The following is a 22,413-nucleotide window of genomic DNA, read 5'->3' as shown; positions in this document are numbered from 1 at the left end:
AAGGAGAGAAAGAGAAAGAATGGAAGAAAGAAAGAAGGAAAGAAAGAAAGAAAGAAATGTAGAGTGCTGAAACAACTATATCCAAACACTAATTTAAGAACATAACTAAGAAACAACCTACTCATTTTGCAAGACTGTATAAGACAACTACCGAACAGTTCAAATCATTTTGCCTTATCATTAATTTAAGATAATAGAAATTTTTTTTCTTCCATCAGTAGGTAAGTACAATTCCTTAGGCCCTCAACAGTAGTCTGACTTTACCTAAAAATACAGACTAGAATAGTATGTCCTAAAAAAGTTATTCAGGAAAACTGATATCTCCATGAACTTTTCTGCTTCTTCTATTCCCACTTTATTTAGAATGAAAATATAACATATATACTCTTAGTCCAGCTGTAATTAAACCATAAAAATTAGTTTCATCAAAAGTTCCCTTAATTAAGGAGTCATAGGCACAGGTGCTAAATTATCAATCATTATTATTTAAAAACCAATTATGTCTGCCAGCTTTTTGGTTAAATCAAAGTTCACACAGTACTAAATCAGTACATTATACAGGACATCCTTTAAAAAATCACTTAAAATATTACATACGAAAGGGAAATGTAGACAAATATTATTAACTTTTGGTGAAGAATGACTCATCAAGAAACAATTATACAGAATTTGTATCTGAAGTCCTCTAATGTAAATAAATTCCAGTTTTCTACGTATCCACCTAACAACTAGAATTTATAACACCTTGCCATAAGATGATTCCTGAAAATCTACATAGAAAAGAAAAACTCAGATCAGAATTGGAGGGTTAAGATCCAACACTGACTCAACAGACTATCAGAGAACATGTGCATCTAAATTTTTGAAAGCAAAATGTATTATGTCAAATTCTTGATTTTAAATTTAGTTGCATATTTTCCTCAACTATGCTTTCAATTTCACTTGCTGCATAACAATTACATGTAAGTCTTAGGAAGAAAGAAAATTTTGTTCTTGAAGATGACAATCTTGAGCCAAATTATAATTTATCTTCTTTAGTAAATCATGTTTAAGCTGCACTGAAGAATAAACTTTGTGTTTCAAGATGTCCACACATATGGTTGATAAATCTAACCATACCTCTGCAGATGTGAAGACAGTTAAATGGGTATATATTTCAGTGATAGCACATGAAAAATGAGGTAAAAGTTATCTATCGCTCAAGAATTCATAGCAGCATTTAATGAATCATACTTGGTTAGGTGGACTAATTGACTAGGTGGTTTGACTTCAGAAGTATTTTCTAAGATGCTATCCACATATTTGGGAATAATTTCATATGAAAAACCCAAAGAAGAAAAAGAAAAAAACTAAAAATGTTTTCGAAATGTCTTTAAAATTTTAAGATAATTAGTAAAGTCTCTAACTTTCATGTTTGTTTTTCAGGCTCAACAATAGAACAGTTATATAAAAATTACATACAGTTTCCAAATCATCACAATCTCTAAATAGTGTATTAGAAAATTGAAAAAAAACAAAAAAGGTAGGATAGGGCAGTTTTGGAAATACACAAATCGATGATAAACAAGAGTCTAAAACTCCTGATAATCTAGACAAACTTGCCCTTTTAAAGACGACATGAATAAGAGGGGAAAATGGAGCATGCAAAAGAGAAATGATAGAAATTGATTAGAGAAAATTCCATATAATAAAACTTGTAATAAACCTTTCTCTCCAGCCCATCTCTACAATTTCTAAGTGCTTTTTGCATCTACTTGATAATTATACTCCTTAACGCAGTCAACAAAATCTTTATTATCATGTCACTGGTTTCTTTTATATGATTTTTTCTTATCTCATATTTAAGTGCCTCCCGAATTGGCAAAATGAGATGTGAAATTCAGGGACTTGTGATCCTATTAGTAACAAGATAACCCCCCAAATATTTTCAAAATTAATTTATAAATTTCTGACTGGATGAAGCATACTTCCAAATTTAGCATACCAAGTATGATCATTTGGAAAGCAAACCGTTACGTAACACCTACTTTATGTCCTTCAGTTAATTACGGACCATAAAGAGTGCTTTTTCATTCTTTTTTTTTTTTTTTACGATAAGCACTGCCCATGTTGCAATTTTTTCTCAAGACTGTCATTTTTCCCAAAAAGAGAAACAATTTTCTTAAATTCCAAATTTCCAAGAATATGATGGCCGATTCTCTAGGAAAAAAAAGAAAAATGGAAAAAGACAGGTAGCTAGATAGACGGACAGACGGAAATTTTAAGACCTATCGCCTCACATAAGCAGTGATCCAGGCTGATAATGACATTTCCAAGATCCTCAGGACTATATACCATGCTGCCACAAACATCAGAAGAGAACTCAGGGATGACACAAATGCCATCTTGCATTTGACGTTGCACTAATACCTATCTTAAACTTAGTTTTTATCCGTTATCCTAATGCATCCTCATGACTACCTTAAACGATAAGCAAGGGAGAGTGCCGGCCGCCCAGTGCCCCTACGGGACACACAACCTGGTCAAAGGACACACACACCGTTACATCTTCAACTGGAATAACAGAAGCGATGACAAACGCTTCTGGACTCCAGTGAAAAAGAGTAATATCGCCTAGAGAACCCTAAACTTCAATTTTGTGAGCAGCGTCTCCTCCCCGCAGTTTCGCCCACCCCGTGGCCGGGGGAACCGCCGCAGGGCTGCGGGGAGGCGGAGGAGGGGCCGGGGGCGGAGGAGGGAGCCACCCGGGCGCCGCTCACCTCGCGCACCTGGGCCTGGGCGGAGGGAGCGACGACGTTCTGGGGATACCTCGGCGAACGGACCAGCAGCTCTGACTCACTCACCTGCGGAGCCGATTTCCATTCATGGAGCTGGGGGGAGTGCTTCAAGCGAGAAGGGCGCCCGCCACTGAGGGCAAGGTGGCGGCGCAGGGAGCGACGCGGCGCGACAGGAACCCTCACTCGGCCCGGAGGCGGGGTGGCGACAGCTTCTCCTCAGCAACCGCACTCTGAAAGCTCCCGTCAGGAAGATCGGCCGTCGGGAGGCAGCACGCGACTAGGAGAGAGGAAGAAGCGTGTGGCGAGAAGAGCAGAGCTCCGTACGGAACTTGCGTCGCCCGCGGCCGCTTACGCTCCCACTGCCTCTCCACGACTGCGGCGCCGCCGACGACCTCCCCGGGGGCCGCCCCCGGAAGCCCGCTGGCGTCAGTTCCGCTGCCCGGGCTCGCCGGACGTCCAAGCCTCGCCTCTCAGCTTAGCCGTTCGGGCGCGGCCGGCGCGGAGGACGCAGGGGAGGTGTCACCGAGCGGGCGCCGCGCCTGGGCGGGGCCTGAGGCGAGCGCGGCCGTGGGTGGCGAGCGCTGCGGGGTCGGCCCTCCCGCTGTCCTCTGCCGGGCGGTGCAGGCCGGAGACAACCCCGAGGGGCTGGACTCCTCCTGCCGCCTTGGTGCAGGGCCGTGCTTGTCTGAGACGACGTCTTGGAGGGCGGCGTAGCCAACCTGCACGGGAGCCTCCCGGGAACGTGGTTAGTGCGACGGGCAGGACCAAGATCTGAGGGCCCCGGGCCGATCTCCGGTCTTGGGTAGAAGCCCCCTCCTTCTCGAAACCCTCTCACCACGCCCGGTTTGGACCGCCTCACACGCCTCCTCTGCAGGCGGTGAAGTGATCACCACAGCTGATCACTCCGTTTGTAGAGTTGCTTTGACGACCATTTTTTGGGGGGGGGGGGATGTACACTATAACTCGGTTAGATTAAGAAACATGACTTTACACAAACATCAGCTCGAATAACTTCCATGTTTAAAACTCTTTAATAACGCCTCGTCAGGCTAAGACCCAAAGTCCATTCTGGGGCCAAACCGCCTGTTGTAACGGGGCCCCAGCCTTTCCCCTCAAGTGAGAATCTTCCTCATCACTATGCTACAGCTATACTGGTCTGCTTCCAATTCCTGCAAAAGGAAAAGCGCCTAATAGACCTGGAGCGTCTGTTTCTGGTTCCCTTGGCAGGAGCCCTCTTCCTCTTCACCCTCACCCCTTCCCCTCAGCTCCCCACTCTTGATACTTCGACTTACGACATCTCAGAGGTCTTGCCCGGACGTCTGATCTATGATCAGGGACTTCTGTATATTATTACAGTATTTCCTAATAGCCCATATCCCAATCTCCAGTTTTCATGTACTAGTTTATTATGTGCCGTCTCCCCCACTAGAATGTAAGCTTTATAAGGTTATTAGGACCAGCACATTAGTCTTTCTTGCCTTAAAGAAATATGATACTATTTTATTCAGGATGAGGAATGATTCATGATTTTTCCCTACGTCCCGAAGCATCAGTAATGTTTTAGACTTTTAATAATCAAAATACACTCTTTTTAAAAAAGCTTTGGACAAAGAGGAAAAGGAAAAAATATCCTATCTTTAGTCCAGCCCAATCACTGAGGGGACTTTGATCAGTCACTCGAGCCTCTCTGGGCTTCAGTTTCCTCACAGCTGTGAAGTTAACGAATGCACGTTATGCATCCAGAAAATCCACCCTAAATGTTAGTAAGGATGTATTTACTATAGTTACCATTTTAAAGCACTTATTAGATGCACCTACCGTATAGTAAACACTTTATAAGTTGACTTTTATAACTACCTTTTACAAAAAATGCTCTCCCCAATTTTAAAATATCAAATGTTACTAGATGAAACACTATCTTAAAAGTTACTTTGAATCCTTGACTAAAGGGATTCCACAGCAGTTGACAGGGGTAAATATCAGCTTTTGCAAGGGTCTATCACACCCTCAACCCCCTCAACAGGTTCCCTAAATGACTGTAGGCTTCTTAGGTGTCTCCCAGAATAGACATAGTGACGATGAGGACCCCAAAGGTAAGCCTTATTTGATGACATGGATGAGGCAGAATTTGGACCTTCTAATTCAATCCAATTTAATAAATGTCAATGATGCCTTCCCATTTACTGTTGCTACTCAGGATCCCCCATCTGTAAGCCCGTGTGAAAGGCTCATGAATTGTAATGTCAGGAAATAGGAATATTTCAGATATATACAGATATATCTCCTATGCATAGGAAATTACAGTATCAGGAAATAGGAAGGCAAAAAAGTTTGATTCTTCCAAAAGCAAAGTTGTGAGAGCTCTCCTCTGAGCACATGCACATCATAGTTTTGGATTCCCAAGTGAGTCTTAAGGACATAAGAGCAGGGTCTCTTTGTATCTTAAATGACAAAGCCCCAGTGCCTAGAACAGTGCCACTGCTTGTTACACAGCAGCATTTTATAAATATCTTGTGGAACAGGTAGATGGATGAATAGGTGAGTGGGATTCACAGAGGGGCTCAGGAAGCAGGCTAAAACTCTGCCCTCATCCCTTGTGATATGGTTGCTCTCAGAAGGGAGAACTATAAAATAGTGTAGAAATCTCAGGGGCACAGAAATCAGTGCCCTCTGAAAGTTGTGTTCCTAACTGTGCTAGATAAACATCACTGGATGAGGAAAGCAACTGGATAGAATCCTCTCTCCTCTTGCATGGGCTGAGGCTAGCCAACATGACACTTGAGATCTCTTCTCCTACACAAGCAATTTTTACATGGCAGAAAGCTACTTTGTACTGCAGCAGAACACAATATAAAACATACTGGCTTTAGGGACAGTCAGAGCTGACACTGAAGGCCCTCTGCTACTATCTGTGACTCTAGGAAATACACTCTCTCTGAACATCACATTCCTCATCTGTTAAATAAACAACAGTTTTTCCTCATAGAGCAGACACTGCTGGATGCCTAACCAAGAGTCCTTACCCCCTTCTTTCTTGCCTAGCAAACATGACTTGTCTTTCTAATCCATATGACTCACAGAATAACTTGTAATTAATCTAAGCCACTCATGATGGATGATCTCATTTGCTATGTCAATGACAGAATAGTGGGAAGATGACCAATTTCTAGCAAATGAGACACGAGGCCAGATTTCCTGGGGCTTCCAAGGATTTCCTTTCTTTAAAATGAAACACTAATAAAAAAAATTAGTCCCTCTTCTGCTAGACTTCGTTCTTTCAGCATTTCCTTCCTGGAATAACAATAGCCATCTTGGAACCCTGAGGTGAACAAACATGAGTTGAAACCAACAGAGAGGACAGCAAAGAGATTGCAAGAACCTGCTAAGTTGGCATTATCAATGAGCCACTGAACTAACTAACCTTAGAGCCACTTTAAATCAGGACTTCTTGTAATGTGATAGTTTCCTTATTTAAGCCAATTTAATCGGCTTTCGTTACATGCAGCTGAAGGTAACGAATAAATTACTTCACATGAATGCTGTGAAGATACAACCAAATAATAATGGATACTATACAAAACACCTAGTCAAGTATTTCAAGGTACGAAAGCCCCTATTCCTTTTCTAGTTCACATCCATTAACAACCCATAGGCCTTTTCCAAAAACCTGGCTAAGAGCTCCCGATACCTCTTTTGCAAGGAAAGTTCCTTGCCTTCGGAAGGTGGGGAAGAGGGACAGAGGGTTCCCTGGATAGGTCCCTCAAATTTTTTGTCCCAAAAAGACAATGCCAAGTGGATAGTGGTGAAGCTGCTGCACTCCAGAACAAGAGCAGAGTGTATTCCTGTAGGGTAAGCCACAGTGGCCTAAAAACCCTTGAATATGGTATCTTGAGAAAGGCAGTTATGGTATTTAAATGGAGAACTTCTAGGAATTCTTGTCGTGGTACAGCGGAAACTAATCTGACTAGAACTAATCTGACTAGGAACCATAAGGTTGCAGGTTCAATCCCTAGCCTTGCTCAGTGGGTTAAGGATCTGGTATTGCCATGAGCTGTGGTGTAGGTCACAGATGTGACCTACATTGCTGTGGCGAAGGCCAGCAGCTGTAGCTCTGATAGGACTCCTAGCCTGGGAACTCCATGTGCCACAGATGCAGCCCTAAAAAGAAAAAAAAAAAAGGAAAAAAAAAAAGACAACTTCTAAATGCACCTCATCCCCAGGAAGTGCATTTTTCCAGCTCCTCCGTGACACTGCTGCTTTAAAAGAGTGCTTCTCTTGTGCACCTTCCAAGCCTGCTGGCTTTCCTTAGCCTATAGCCAAAGGAATAAATGCCTCGAAAACTATAAACAAAAAAGGAGAGCTAATTTTCCAATTCAGTGCTACTTTCCATTCAAGTAGTACAGACAGCAGTCTGAGAATGGCCCAGGCTCAAAACTTGAAAATATTCTTCTTTTTGTACTATGACCCTTTCCTTCAGCTGCCATGCCCTAACTGCCATGTGGTTCTGGCGTCTGTTAAGCCAAGGAATACCCAACAAATACACAGCTTCATTCCGCCCCAAAGGCACTTATTAGACAAGACTGTGCTAGAGTATATGATGCCAACTGACAAGGCAAAGAAAAGGCTGCTCACCCAATACTAAAAAGGGATGTCCAGGTGTGCTAGGACAACCCTTAACTCAAAACTTGAGCTCTAGGACCAGACAAATCAAGCCCTGGGTTCCCATCATCTTTTCCTCCTGAGTTGCAACCAACAGCCAAATCCTTAAGTCTTTTTAACATCAACCATTATGGCAATGAAATTTATGATTAAAAAATGTGCCATAATGAACACCATCTCATTCACTCTAAGCGATTTCTGCTTCATTAATGGCCATAAGTTTAAGTCTTGTTTCAACTGGAAATCTCTTCCATGTCCCAATTTGCTCTTCAAGTCCAACCAACCTCGCTAATCCTTGCTGCTGAAAAGGAGCGCTGGTCTGGCTGGCTTGCTCCCAAGGGAATCTGGCAGGTGGCTGCCACAGGTTAGCTCCACAATTTGAAGTCCACAACACTTGGCCTCCAGAGGAATGTTGGGCCCACTTCTTTTTTTTTTTTTTTTGTCTTTTTGCTATTTCTTTGGGCCGCTCCCGCGGCATATGGAGGTTCCCAGGCCAGGGGTCGAATCAGAGCTGTAGCCACCGGCCTATGCCAGAGCCACAGCAACGCGGGATCCGAGCCTCGTCTGCAACCTACACCACAGCTCACGGCAACGCCGGATCCTTAACCCACTGAGCAAGGGCAGGGACCGAACCCGCAACCTCATGGTTCCTAGTCGGATTTGTTAACCACTGCGCCACAACGGGAACTCCTGGGCCCACTTCTGAATAAACTGGCTGCCACTGAAAATTTCTCACTGGGCCCTGTGCCAGAATCATTCTCTGTGCCATTTTCCTCCAATACACAGATAACAATGCTCTAGGAGTACCAGGGAAGAATGACAACTGCACCAACAGCTTAAGACACAAAATCATAGAACCTCCAAGATGGGGTGAGAGTGAGGAAAGGTGAATATAATCTGGTTACGTTTCTGCTTACCTGAACATTCGGGAATGCTGAGTCCATCTTGTATCCTCAATATCACTTCTTGATCCTCCCACTCTGTATTCATAAACCACAGATTTCTAAGCTCATTTCAATTCTACTCACAAATATTGGCCCCCGATATATGCTATGGCCCTGAGATGACAAAAATGAACAGAATGTAGTTTCTGCTCCTAGGAGTTCACAGGCTCTGGGGAAAACAAGTCATGAAAGTGAACAGAGCAAGCTGCTAAGTGCTACTGAGTACACTGGAACACCATCTATGACACCTGGTTAGGAACAAAATTAGGTTTGTTTATTTCATTCTTTTACAAGTTATCTCCTGAGGATAGGAGGAAGCTGGAGGTGGAGGTGGTGGTGGTAGTTGTGGTGAACAACTTGGAAGTCCCAGTCTTAGCCTTAAGTTAGCTTTTTTCAATGCTCATTTTCAAGAAATACTGGAGAATGACTATATAATTATAAGATCCCAGAGAAGATGGGTTGGAGGATGGTAAACTAAGTAGAAAAAAATACCCCTCCTCACTGCAGCAGTTTTTATGCTGTTAATCACATCTTTCTTTAATTCTATTCCATTCTTGACTATTCTCCCACCTCATTAAATCAATCAGAAACATACAAGATATCTACTAGCGATCTGATAGTCATTTTAGGTTCGGCTTCTTCCCCCCATCTTATAACTTGTATTTCCTAGATTGGTACACTAGGTTTCCCTTGCTCTACTCTTTTTCTAAACCATCTTATTCATTCATATGGTTTTAACTACCATCTATATGAGTACAAATCCCATATCTATAACTGCAGTTTTGTAGTTTTCCCTGAGCACCAAAACACAAATGTTTACTGGAAATCTTAACCTTGTTATCCCATGGGAACCTCAAAACTCAGTCTATACAAGGCTAAATGTCTTTTGACAAAATTCACCACCTTCCTTCTATCATCTCCCCTTTACCCCCAATCCTGGCTAGAGTAATGTCCCAATATACTCACCTGCTCAAGCAGAGTGAGCGTCAGCCTCTACTCCTCTTCCCATTCCATTATCCACTGTGTCCTATTAATTCTATCTCCTGAGTGTCTCTCAAATCTGCCCTTTCCTATCTTCATCACTACAGTCTTATAGCCTTGTTTTAGTCCTCAAAACAAGGACTAAATGGTAGTCTAAATGGTACCAGAAAACCATTTGGCTACTCATATCCCCAACCAAACTTTTTAAGCTCCTTAAGGAAAGAGACACTGTTTTCCTCACTTTGGGACCGTGCCTTCCTATTCCCCCAAAATACCGCTGAACACAGTACTTTGCACGTTTGCTGAATGAAGAATAAATAGAGGCTGTAGTTTCAACATACTGGAATTTGTTTTACCTACTTCCCTCCTTTACAAAGTGATGGTTTGGCTCTTTAACAATCTATTATTCTAATGTAAAACCTATCAGAGATATAATTAATCCCAATAGTTTGCTTTGCTAAGAAAAAAAAAAAGAGAGAGAGAGAGACCGCACTTTAGAAACAGAAGCCACTGTTGTCTTTATAAAACACAGAATTGTGCTGCTGCTGCTGCTGCTTGCTTCAGAAGGAACTGTACATTACAGCTGCTGGGGTAATTTTACAATGGACTAGACAAGGTACAGCTCAAAGCAGGACACAAACACAAGTCTCAAGGGGAAACAAATGCAAACAAGTACACAGCTGTGGGGCTCCAAGGACATTTCCCCATCCATGCTGGACTTGAGAGGGATAAAAAGTTTAGAAACTAAAGTGAAACCCAGAGTAGTCACACATGCCCACCAGTTGGCTGCTTTAAGTACAACATAACACACCAATCAGGTTGGACTGTGCGCACAGGAGAGTCATTTCATTTTTCCTTATTGCTACTACACCAGGGGAGTCAGTGCATTAGACACATTGTCTTTACTTGCACAATCCTTGGAGGGTTTCCTATTTTCCATTTTAAAGAAGAAAATCTGCCTTCCCCACCTTATTCTGTTTTTTTTGTTTTATCTTCTTTTATTTTGAGCCCATTCTCTCCACTCCCTTTCCTGGGCTCCCAAACAGCAGCCAGAGGTTCTAAGTCAGTAGGAGTAGAGTAAGGGGAGAGCACCAACCTAGCCTCTCTCCCTGCCCAGGGAGAAGGCAAGTCCTAATAAATGGGGGGAGGGGGGAGAGAAAAACCAGAGAATCCCTTCTCCCCAGTCTGCTTAGAAGGCCAAAGAGGAAAGAGTGCCCTGCATAATCCTACCATGATCAGACATTAAGAAGGAAGGCATACCAGCTACCATCCTGGATTGGCCTAGGCTCAATCAATATAAATAAAAATAGCTTCCCCCAATGTAGTTTCCAAAACTGCATATTAGTTTGTTTGAGATGACTTTCTACCCTGAAGGGGAAGGAACTTTCATCCTTGTTACACATGATGCCAGATCTAAAACACTGTCCACCAGCCTCGAAGCTATCCCATGGGTCAGTTAAGAAGCCAGCGTTCCCTTGGGTGCCCATCTTGTTGTCCTCATTTATAGAACTCTAGACAAGAAAAAGAAAACTATCCAAGAACATCGTTGCTTGGCCAAAGAGGAGGCTATGGAGGAGCTATTGAGTAGGTGGGAAACAGGAGCTTTTTAGGGAGGTTCCATACTTTCAGGTACCTTCTTCTTCAGCCTTGATCTAAGCCTAAGTTCCCAGCAACAACAGCCCCCGCTTATCCCCAGAGGCCAGCAGTAGCATCTCAATGCCCCAATGAGTCAGGCTGGACTGGAAAAGTGATCAATGAACAGTGCTCTCCTTTCCCAGATTTTAGCCATATTCTCTCCATTCTCTTCCCATCTCTCTCCTTCTTCCCCCATGTCTATCCCTTAACCCTTTAACCCTGGATAACCAAGTAGATTGCTTCTAGGACATCCTCAGAAAAGGAAGGCCCCAGGTAAATAAATGAAACCAGATCAAGAAAAAGCAATAAGAGAAACCAACTCCAAAGAATGGATAGGTATGGAAGTTGCCAGAAGCCCTCCTGATTTCATGCCAGTTGGGCAGGCCTTCTGCTATGCCTTCATGTAAGTTTGAAAGCAGTCCAGCCCAGGGAGGACATCATTGGGTTTAGGATGCAGATTCTTGGTCTTCTGCAGCCAAGGAGCTAACCCTGACCTTGCCAGCTAACAGCAGGATCACTGTAGCCATGCAGAGAATTCATCATCACATAGGCAGACAGGCAGGCAGGCCTGCAAGCAAGCTGAGTGAACATAAAAAAATAAATAAAAGGAGGTCAGGGAAAGAGAGAAGAGTATAAGGAACGCAGAAGAGTGGAAGAAAGGGAGCAAGAGACTTGTCTAAGAGGATGAGGTTGGGGTCCCCCCAGGGCTTCCTCAGAGCTTAAGAAAGAAGCACCACTTTAACCAAATTGAAAAAAGTCAAAGCTTGTTGCCAACACCATTTCTCAATCTGCATGTACCACCTTCCTCAAGGTCAAGGGTATTTTTCAAGTCTCAAAGATATTTTTTTTTTCTTTTTTAAGGATAGAAAGAATATCACAGCAAGAAGTCATATTCTTGCCCTTGCCCACGCTTTTTCTCTTGCTTTTATTTCTTACGTGGCATGCACAATGCCAAAGGGCTAAAAAATGCATTTCAGGCCTCAGCTCAAAACCCAACTGCAGAGAGTGAGGCAAAGAGAGAAAAAGGAAAAACACAAACTTGTTGCTGAGAGTAGGTGACTACCACCAACTCGCAATGGACATCTGCAAATGCTGGTGAATGACTGGACTCTCCAGGAATACTGCCCTGATCCCAGCCCTAAAATGCACCCAAGAAGACAACACGCAAAACCCACTGTCCCAAGAGAGCTCCCCTCCCCAAAGGGTGACTGAACACGAAGTAGACAGTATATGAAGGCGATGGACAGGGCAGATGGAGTGTTGGCATCACTCTCTTTAGGCACTTGTGTAAGGAATGTAGGCTCTCCAGTGAGCTGCCTCCTCCCAAAGCCCTCCATTCTGTTCTTCAGCTGGGCTGTGCCCATGGGGCACCCCACACTGTAGCCAGTAGGAAAGAAAGAAAGGAGGAGTTACTCAACAGTCCTGATGCCTTCACCATAATCAATGTTTGTGCTACGTTTTGTGAAGTTGCTGAACAAAGTAGCCAACCAGAACAGAACCTGGGATAGACTGTTTTGCATAGCAAATCTGGGTCTGTACAAGGGCTGCTGGGGAGGGGAAATTGTAGCTCTAACTGCATAGGCCCATATTCAGACTGGCCTTCCTCTGACTGGCCTCCAGGCCTGACCTAGGTCTAAAGTGTCATGGCTTCATCACCAGACTGGGGCAAACCCAAGCCCAAGCTCCTCAAAAAGAGGAATTTCCACACTGAAGTTGCAACTCCTTATCCCAAGCAGTGGGATAGGAAAAAATGAACAGTCAAGGAAAGAGGGAGCCTTGCTTCAAGGCCAGCAGGCACTGAGCTAGAACCCCCTACTTTTCCAGTTCTGCAAGACAGCCAAACCCCATCTCTATCCAGGGAGATGGGGGAGAAAGAAAGAAAGAAAAAAAAAAAAAGCCCATGCCACCCACTCACATGCCCTAGTGGGAAACCAGAAAAAATTCATTTGTGTAAACAGAAGCAATAGGGAACAGCAAAATCCCCAGTCTATCCACAGGACACGCTGAAATCTAGGATGAGCCAAAGTGTCAGAGGACAGCCCAGAGGAAGGGTAGATGCACTTGCAGGAAAAGAGTGCAGGGCAGTGCAGAAGAGGGAGCCTGCAGCCAGAAAAAGATATTATCTGCACAGAGGAGGGGTGGAGCCCAAGCCCCACCTTGGGGAAATAACCACCACCTACCTAGCCAGGCCAAAGAACAGGTCAGGTCAAGAGTTCCTTCTGATGGCTCAATGTTTCTGGGATGTAAACTCACTGGGCATGGGAGGGATTTCCAGATTTTGGCAATAGACTCAAGTTGTAGTATAAAAATAATATTTAGTTTTTGCTTTTTTTTCTTACTTTAGACCTAAGGGTCATTTGTTTTAAGACACCTCAGTTAAAAAATATTGAAACATAAAGAGACTTGACCATCAGGGAAAAAACAAGCCAAGAGTTGAGAAATGCTATGAAAGTAACTCCAGACCCAGGTTACCGGAGAGGAGAACGGGACAGAAAGAAAGGAGACATAAGTGGAACGGCCAGGGGCCAGTCATCTCAGCAGCTCCGAGACTTGTCATGTCTGAAAGTGCAAATGTCAATGGATTTTAACCATTTTGAGGTTGTGATCTTTTTAAAAGCTCAATGAATATGGAAGTCAATTCCTTCAAATGAAAAACAGCTGGCGCTCTGGCTGGAGGCTTGCTGGGTTAGGGGTATTTCAGCCCCACCTGCCTCCTCTCCCACCCCCACCCCGCACCCCCCAAAAAAGGTACAAAAGGTTGCAGTTCTGCAGCATTACCGTTACAGGGAAGGCACTGGTTACCCACCAGCAGGCGGAAGGAAGACAGGGTCGTGTCACTTCAGAGCTAAGTGCCATAGTGCCTTAAGTCTTACTAGGGGCTGGATGTCTGTCAGGGAGGACGTGTATGGCGGGGTAGAAAAGGTGGCGAGAGGAATAAGGGAAAGGGGAGTGGCAGCTGGGGGAGGGGCAACCAAAACCATCAGCATTAAAAATCTTCCTACAAACTGGATTCTCAACCCATTAAAACATCTAGTATCCTAAAATATTGATCTGAATCTGGTTTTGTTTTTCTTTTTAAACAAATCTAGACCTTTTCTGATTAAGGCTCCTAAAAAAATCCTTCCCTCCTCCCACCCACTTTCTCAAGCCCCTCACTTTCCCATCTAAAGTATCGAACCCAAACCTACCAGCTTTTGTCCGCAGGGCTGCAGAGCCGACCTTACCAAGCTGTCAGGCATGAGTCTTTAGCACTGTGAGTCACATGAGACACCTGTGTGTATGGTGGGCACCAGTGCTGCCTCTCTTGGTCCAGTGGGGTCAGGGCCAGATGTGACAAGATGAGGTGAAGGGTGGAGGGCGTGAGGTGAATATCAGAGATTTCTGGCTGGTGGTCTGGCTTACTGGCCCTCTTCCCCACCCTTTCGCCCCCTGTATAGAAGTAGAAGGTACCAAGGCCTTCTGCATTCCTCCCTACCCCACCTCCCTCCTCCCTGCTTCCTCTGGATTTGGGTGGCACAGCTCTTGGGGCTTGGAAAGCTTTCTTCTATCCAGTGAGGTAACAGCGTTCTGCCTTCAAGCGAAGTACATGGTGCGCAGAGTATCCTGGTGAACCTGCACGGCTTTGGCCAGGGCCTGGGGGTCCCGCCCATTGCTCTGCCCCGATATGTGGCTCCCCTCTCCACTGAAAAGGAAAAAGGAAAGAAGTCCTTCCTGGTGAACCGAGCCTCTACTAATCCCTTCTTCCACCCCTATGGGACCAATTCCCATTTCAGTTTAAAAGAAAACCCCAACCCAGATTTGGGCAGTTAAGACCAAGGACACCAAATTGGACATACTCGTTTCCTTCTACCCAAGGAAAGTTGAGCGGGTCTGGTACCAGAGGCTGAAGCAAAAAGGAAGTCAGCCTGATCCCAGGCCTCACCTGTCATGCTCCTTGTCCACTAGGTGGTATCGTGCCCGGAAAGCCACCAAGCGGGCATAGTAGGCAGGTGCTGGAATTGAGACGGAGCGTGTGCATCGTACATAAGTGTGGCACAGCTGGTACGTCAAGATCTGGAGCTCATCCGCTGTGAAACGGTTGTCATCCCAAAGGACATAGTAATGGGATGGTCGGCTGGTGCCCTGGGAAAATAGGAAGGTGAGGGGCCCCAGGTTGGGCAGAGGGGATGAATGATGTTAAGGAACAGGATCATATCAAGGGTATGGCTGGATTAGAAGATCCACCCAGGAACAGGCAAACCCAAAGTCACCTATGTCATAAAGCATCCATCTTATGGGCAACCTGCCTAAACATTTAAAGTACACCTCTGTTCAAGTGCATGAAAGGCTTACTAAGAGAACAATCCTTATCTGAATGCCACTCAGTGATGACCGATACATTCTAGAGGCAGTGGGAATAATTGACTAATCTTTGACCCATTGGAAACCCCAGGATATAGCCCAGCTACCTGGATGCCTGCGTGGCTGCACAGATAGAAGTCAAACTCAAATGGGTGGGTGATGTTGGTGTCCACAGTAGTCCCAGCTGGGATGTTACCACTCTTCCCAATCTGTATAGAGACAAAGACAACCAAGATCCCAAGACCTGCCTGGCCCTAACCAGGGCCCCAACTCAATTCTAATCTGACGCCTCCAGAATCCCAATAGTAAAGTGAAAGTTGCTATTCCCAGAGGGTACTGGGTATTGAAATAACAGGCTTCTAAAGTTACACAGACCTGTGTTTAACTGCTGCTTTCACCATTTATTAGCTGTGTGATCTTAGCAAGTCACTTAACCTTTCTAAGGTTAAATTGGAGATAATAATAGTACCTACCTCACAGGGCTGCTGTGAGGAAGACGCCTTGTACAGTGTCTGGCACATAGGAGAAGTTCAATAAATGGTAGTTCCCTTTCCCTTCTCTGGGAGAGCTGGTCTATATATGGGGTCTATAGGCCAGGGAGCTAGGAGGAGGGAGATGAAGTATAAGGGAAGGAGGGGAGAAGGGGGAAACAAAGGGAAGCAAGTGGCAGAGGAAGGACCACAAGAGCTAAGGGGAAGAAAGGGGCCAGGGAGGAAGGACAGGCCAAGGACTAAATTCTCAGATTTTATTTCAAGGGCTTCTTCCTTATTAGAGAAGGGAGACAAGTCGAGGGTATGGGTGGCTTCCTCAATCCCTCACTCACTCGCTCATTCTTGTCAGCACAAAAAAGGCGGGTATGATGGCGTTTCTGCACCACAATATAAGTGATCCCAGGCTGGTAGTCCTTTTCCAGTTTGATGCAGGCATCACGAATGGCCAGCAGCTCATAGTGGAGGATCTAGGCACAGGGTGAGGAGGGAGACAAAGAGACATAGAGCTCCTCTTGAGTTTACACATCTTTCTATGGGGTTGTAATGTGGCTTTTTGTTCAGCCTCCCTTTATAAGCTGACACCCAACCATTAGACATGACGAGCTCTTCCTGCCAAAATTAGCCTTATACAGGCATACCCTGAAGATGTTGTGGGTTCAGTTCCAGACCACTATAAAAATTTTTTTGGTTTCTCAGTGGATATCAAAATTACATTAATATTATACTAGAGTCTATTTAAGTGTGCAGTAGCATTATGTCTTAAAAAACTCCAATGTACATACCTTAATTAAAAATAACTTTATGGCTAAAACATGCTAACCATCACCTGAGCCTTCAGTGCATCTTAATAGTAATACCAAAGATCACTGATCACAGATCACCATAACAAAATAATAATAAAAAGTTTGAAATATTCAAGAATTATCAAAATGTGACACAGAAACATGAAGTGAGCTATTGGAAAAACAGTGCTGATAGACTTGTTGGATGCAAGGCTGCCACAAACCTTCTATTTGTAAAAAATATGCAATATCAGTGAAGCATAATGAAGCGAAGCACAATAAGGTATGCCTGTAGACAGTTCACCTGACACGTTCCTATAAACCTTAGCTTGGAGGCTTAGTATCAACAGAGAACACTACCTCGTTCCTATGCATAATGAGACCTAACATCAAGACAGAGAACCAAGATTGACAGAGAAATCATAATGCCCACAGAAAGGTCAATTTCAGAAAAAAGAGGAAAATGTGAGTTGCCCATGAGCTCTAAAAGCATACAGCATTGGAGTTCCCGTCGTGGCGCAGTGGTTAACGAATCCAACTAGGAACCATGAGGTTGCGGGTTCAGTCCCTGCCCTTGCTCAGTGGGTTAACGATCCGGCGTTGCCGTGAGCAGTGGTGTAGGTTGCAGACTCGGCTCGGATCCCGCGTTGCTGTGGCTCTGGCGTAGGCCGGTGGCTACAGCTCCGATTCGACCCCCTAGCCTGGGAACCTCCATATGCCGCGGGAGCGGCCCAAAGAAATAGCAAAAAGACAAAAAAAAATAAAATAAATAAAATAAAATAAAAGCATACAGCATTGGGACCACCATAGAGGAGCAAATACACAGTTCAGGAATAGGTATAGAGGGATTAGATGAACTCAGTTCTACAAAAAAGCAGTATTATAAGAAGATGGACTAGCTACCACAGGTGAAAAACCATAGGTAGGCAGTAGTTGCCTTGTGGCCTTGGATGTCAGATACAAGGAGTAAAAACTGTATGGCTAAAGTTAATAATATTTGGAATCAATTAGAACTAGGTTTAAACCCAAACTTTATCTACTTGTATTGCCTCAACCAAGTTACTTAACCCTTTTAAGTCTCATTTTCTCCATATCAACTATAGTTATCAATAAGCTCAGCCTCACAAAGCTGTTGTGAAGACTAAAATAAATTATTAAGAGAAAGCATTAAAAAACCTAGTATGGGGAGTTCCCGTCGTGGCGCAGTGGTTAACGAATCCGACTAGGAACCATGAGGTTGCAGGTTCGATCCCTGCCCTTGCTCAGTGGGTTAACGATCCGGCGTTGCCGAGAGCTGTGGTGTAGGTTGCAGACGCGGCTCAGATCCCGCGTTGCTGTGGCTCTGGTGTAGGCCGGTGGCTACAGCTCCGATTGGACCCCTAGCCTGGGAATCTCCATATGCCGCGGGAGCGGCCCAAGACCAAGAAATAGCAAAAAGACCAAAAAAAAAAAAAAAAACCTAGTATGGGCTTAATAACTGTGATTGCTTTTCTAAGTAGTTTGAATTTTAACCCCAGGCTATGTGAAGTCACTAGACATTTATGAACACAGACGTATTATGATAAATTTCTCTGGTATTTTAGGAAATACTGGATAACTTTGAGGAAATTTAGCATAGTGTCAAGACCATAGACTTTGGAATCAGACCAATTTGTCTGAATCCCAGTTCCACCACTTATTACCCTGAGTGACACCGAAGAAATCATTTAACATTTTCAAGCCTCAGTTTCCTCATTTATCAAATGGAATAGTAATTATTATTATTATATCATAGGGCTATTGTAGGCATTAAATAGAACACATACAAAATGCTTAGCACAGTTCATGGCACATAAGAGATACCCAATAAATGATAGTTATATTACTATTTATTAAATAGTAGTCAAGGAGACCACTTCAGAATACTAGCTACACAACAGAAGGGAGAAAGAATTGGAGGAACATTGTGAAGGAAGGTCAACAGCACTGACCTTCAGCAATGTGGCCTGCAGACCAGCAGCATCACCCAGGAACTTGTCAGAACTACAAATTCTAGGGTCCTATCTTAGACTCACTGAATCAGAAACTCTAAGGATAGAGCCCTACAGTCTATTTTAATAAGCCCTTCAAAAGATTTTGATGGATGCCAAAGTTGAGAACCACTGGTCTAAAGAATCAGTCTTCAACATGAACTAGTAAAAAGGCACTGAGGAGGGTCTTCTACTACAAGAAAGGTCTATCGGTGATTGTACACACCATCTCTCAGTTGTCATGTCTACTTCCAAGTCTATTCCACTTAATCTCCCTCCCTAAGTAGCAGTACCTCCCAGTACCAAAAGCTGAGAAAAGGCAGCAGTACTCTACTACCATCTGGCCCCCTGGCCTCAATGTGAAGGTTTCCTTTTCCTATTGTGGGCCCTACCTGGGGGAGCTGGCCTTCAGGAACCCCATCTCGGTAGAAGATGATGCGGGTAGGCTTGAAGCGGGTGGACTTGTAGAACTGGATGAGCAGCTCACGTACCATGTAGGATAAATCTTCAATGATCTCCTGCCGTGGTCGCTGCACCCGCACAGTAGCACAGTAACGGCTGGGGTGGGCATCCATACTACCTACAACCTGATAATCAAAGTGACAGGATCAGCTCCTAGAACCTCCACCCTCCCAGCATATTAGATTGTGGGTTTGGGAAAAGGCTTCTTATTAAGAAAACTATGCAATCAAATGAGTGGGTTTTTCTGCATTCAATAATCCCTGGTTTCAACATCTATACTATCACAAATATGGAAATTACTTACTTTGATCTTCTTGTTCTCCTCTCAAACGGAGTTAAGAATACTACTTACTTGCAGTGCTGTTGTGGTATACAGAAGGCACCTTATACAGGGCCTATCCCATAATAGGTACTCGATAAGTCTGATTTTCTTACCCCTTGTAGAGGCATGTGAAGCTTTGGCACTACTAACTCAAAGAGTGAGCTCATCAAAACAAGTTTTAATTCAAGTGCTAATCTACCCTAGGAACCATAGTGAAGAGTGTTCTTGAGGGTGGTGCAAATATTAATATTATTTTCTAAGGGGACAGTGGCCACAGCCCAGGATGGATGGCCACAAGGAAAGTAAAGGTAAGCAAAGTATAGGGTCACCCTGCATTTACTGAGATAGGCCCAGTCTGTCTAGAGAAACATGAGGAAAGAGAAGTAAAAAGAAGGCCTGGGCCCTTTAGCAATTCAGAAGCTCCTATGAGACAGCAAGCAAAGAAGTCAGGAGAGCAACTGGAGAGTTATCTAATCTACTAAATGGGTCAGGGGTAGGGATGGGGAAGAGTAAAGGACAATCCCAACAACCAAATAACTCCCTTAAAAGGGATTCCAGTGAAGAGATATGGTAGTAGCCATATCTCAAAAGTGGGCACAAAGAGAAGGAAACTCAAACACAGAAAAGAGTGACAGAGATGAGGCCAAGTCATTGGCCACAGGCTACACTCTCACTGCTCTCTTTGAAAAGAAGACATCAAACAGAGTTAGTTTTATTAAGTTACCAAAGGAGTGGTTAATGGAAATGATGAGCTGAAATACAAAGATCTTGTGAAGGCTCAAGTGCCAGAGCTGAGGGAAGGAAATCATGTGTAGTCCTGGGGGCTCAGAGCAAAGAGGAGAAGCTTATGAGGAAGTTGAAAAGTATCACTCACTGCTGTGATAGAAGGCTTTTTCCCGTCCCCTGCCGGGGGGTGTGTAACATCCGCTCCCAGGAATATCACTGGTTGTTGAAAGACGGCAGAGCTAAACAAGAAAGAGAAAATGAATGGTGAGGAGTTGGGTCTTCTCTTCCTGGCACCATTTAGCACCCACATCAGTTCTCTCTCCCTTGTGTCTGATCCACTGTGCCTAGACAGGGTCCTATCTTTTCATCAATCCCCCAGTATGAGACCTTGCTTATTAACAAGGGCAAGTGGGCAATGGAGTTCATACCGCTGGTGTGGGACTAGGATGTTGTTGATGCCACCAAGTTTGACATTGATCTTCAGGCAGAGGTTGGACAGAGTCTGAGGTGAGGTCTTGACCACATTCTTCACTTGCACACACTGTGTAGCCATTCCCAAGAGTGTATCTCCAACACGTTTCACTTCAGCTATGAGCAGGGAGAGAACTGATGAGTGCATTCAACAAATATTTACTGAATGCCTACTAGATGCCTGCAAGTTTATGGGATGCAAGAGAACACAATGCAACCACAAACACATAGGGTCCCTACTCTTACAGTGGTTACTACCTGGTGATTACTCTTAAAAACCATGAAAAGTACAACAGTGATGAATGCTACAACAGAAAGCTTCATGCAGCTGTGAGAGCATATATGTTGGGTAATCACTTAGCTAGGAAAAGATTCTTGAGCAAGTAATGACTGACCTGAAATCTAAAGGCAGAAAAGAATTTAGAAGGAAGGGAGAGTATGGAAGAGAGCATTCCAGGCAGAGGGTACAGAATGCAAAGATGCACTGTGGTAGGACATAGCAACATGTGTTTGAGAAATGAAAGGCCAAAGTAACTACAAAGGAGAGTAAAGGAACCACCATGTAAGAGAAAGAATGCGGTCATTAAAATGTGATCTACAGAAGGAATGCGGGTAGCTTATATTAAGAAGGCAGTCATTAGGATGAAGAAAAACAGATTCAAGAGATATTTAAGGGACCTGGAAACCATATATGTGAGTAAGGGAAAGTAGTTTTTATGCATAACTTCTGAGTTTCTAGATTTTTGTAATAGAACAGATAGATCATAAGTTCTTTCTGAGACATTTTGAGTTTGAAGGTTTGTTTTGTTTTGTTGGCTTTTTAGTGCTACACCCACAGCATATGGAAGTGCCCTGGCTAGGAGTTGAATCAGCACTATAGCTGCTGGCCTACACCACAGCCACAGCAACAAAGGATCCAAGCTGCATCTGTGACCTACACCACAGCTCACGGCAATGCCAGATCTTTAACCCACTGAGAGAGGCCAGGGATCAAATCCGTGTCCGCATGGATACCAGTCAGGTTCGTTACCGCTGAGCCATGACAGGAACTCTCTGAAGTATTTTTAGGTTATCCCAGTGAGGATATCAATCAAGCAACTGCATATAGTAATTGAAAATTCAAGAGTAGTCTGAAATGGAGATGCAAATTTATGAGATATCTAGGTACAGGTAGTAATTGAAGACATGGTCTTGAGATCATCAAGGAAGAGAACAGAATGAAAGGAGAAGAAAGCTTAGATCTGGATCTTGAGGAACTCACAATAATTGTACAACAGGAAGAAGATGAGTCTGCAAAGGACAAAAATCCAGAAAACTAAGGAGAAAATCAAGACAGTGTTATATCATGAATGCCAAGGCAAGGAACAGTGTTTCAAGGAGGAGAAATTATTCAACCAAGTCAAATGCTTCTAAGAGGTAGATGAAGACCAGAATTCTGGATTTAGTGACAGCAAACAAAAATTAATAATATAGAGGCAAAAACTATTTTGGTGATATAAAGTACCAAGGAGGAGACAAATGTAGGATCAATGAAGGGTTTAATGTGTTCTCCATGGGAGAGACTTGAGCATGTTTAAAAAGATGAAGGAGTCGTTACTACTTCCAAGAAATATAGTTAATAGTAAATCAGTGTTTCTACAGAGAACATTGAGGAGAGCCAAATAAAGTACAGAAATCATCTTTCTGAAGGCAGCAGTGAGGTGCTAAGACAACAAGAACTAGAACAGCTAACACTCGAGAGATGGAAAGAAATCTCACATAGGTGAGCCAGCTGCTGTAGCTGTTTTTGCCCTGAATATATTTGCTGATTCTA

At 43.8% G+C, this 22,413-nt stretch overlaps 2 protein-coding genes across 4 annotated transcripts in view; both read right to left on the bottom strand.

Annotated features, from left to right (window-relative positions):
• LOC125134260 (protein argonaute-3) overlaps positions 1-6,762 on the bottom strand; it is a 141,701-nt gene extending 134,939 nt beyond the window's left edge. Inside the window, exon 1 of the mRNA XM_047793328.1 lies at positions 2,844-6,762. Coding sequence (XP_047649284.1) covers positions 2,844-2,862 — 19 coding nt within the window. The 5' untranslated portion in view covers positions 2,863-6,762. The remainder of the gene's footprint in view (positions 1-2,843) is intronic.
• A 1,870-nt stretch (positions 6,763-8,632) lies between these two features.
• The window catches only part of AGO1 (argonaute RISC component 1), a 39,445-nt gene continuing 25,664 nt past the window's right edge, over positions 8,633-22,413 (bottom strand). For all 3 annotated transcript variants that reach the window (XM_047793326.1, XM_047793325.1, XM_047793327.1), the window contains 7 exons: positions 20,558-20,717; positions 20,278-20,368; positions 19,012-19,206; positions 16,161-16,295; positions 15,445-15,546; positions 14,919-15,118; positions 8,633-14,678 (listed from right to left, as the gene is read on the bottom strand). In XM_047793326.1, coding sequence (XP_047649282.1) covers positions 14,570-14,678; positions 14,919-15,118; positions 15,445-15,546; positions 16,161-16,295; positions 19,012-19,206; positions 20,278-20,368; positions 20,558-20,717 — 992 coding nt within the window. In that variant the 3' untranslated portion in view covers positions 8,633-14,569. The remainder of the gene's footprint in view (positions 14,679-14,918; positions 15,119-15,444; positions 15,547-16,160; positions 16,296-19,011; positions 19,207-20,277; positions 20,369-20,557; positions 20,718-22,413) is intronic.

This window comes from Phacochoerus africanus, chromosome 8, assembly GCF_016906955.1.
Source record: "Phacochoerus africanus isolate WHEZ1 chromosome 8, ROS_Pafr_v1, whole genome shotgun sequence".
Classification (NCBI taxonomy): domain Eukaryota; kingdom Metazoa; phylum Chordata; class Mammalia; order Artiodactyla; family Suidae; genus Phacochoerus; species Phacochoerus africanus.
The sequence above is the reverse complement of the archived record's forward strand: the minus strand, read 5'-3'. Positions and strand labels throughout refer to the sequence as shown.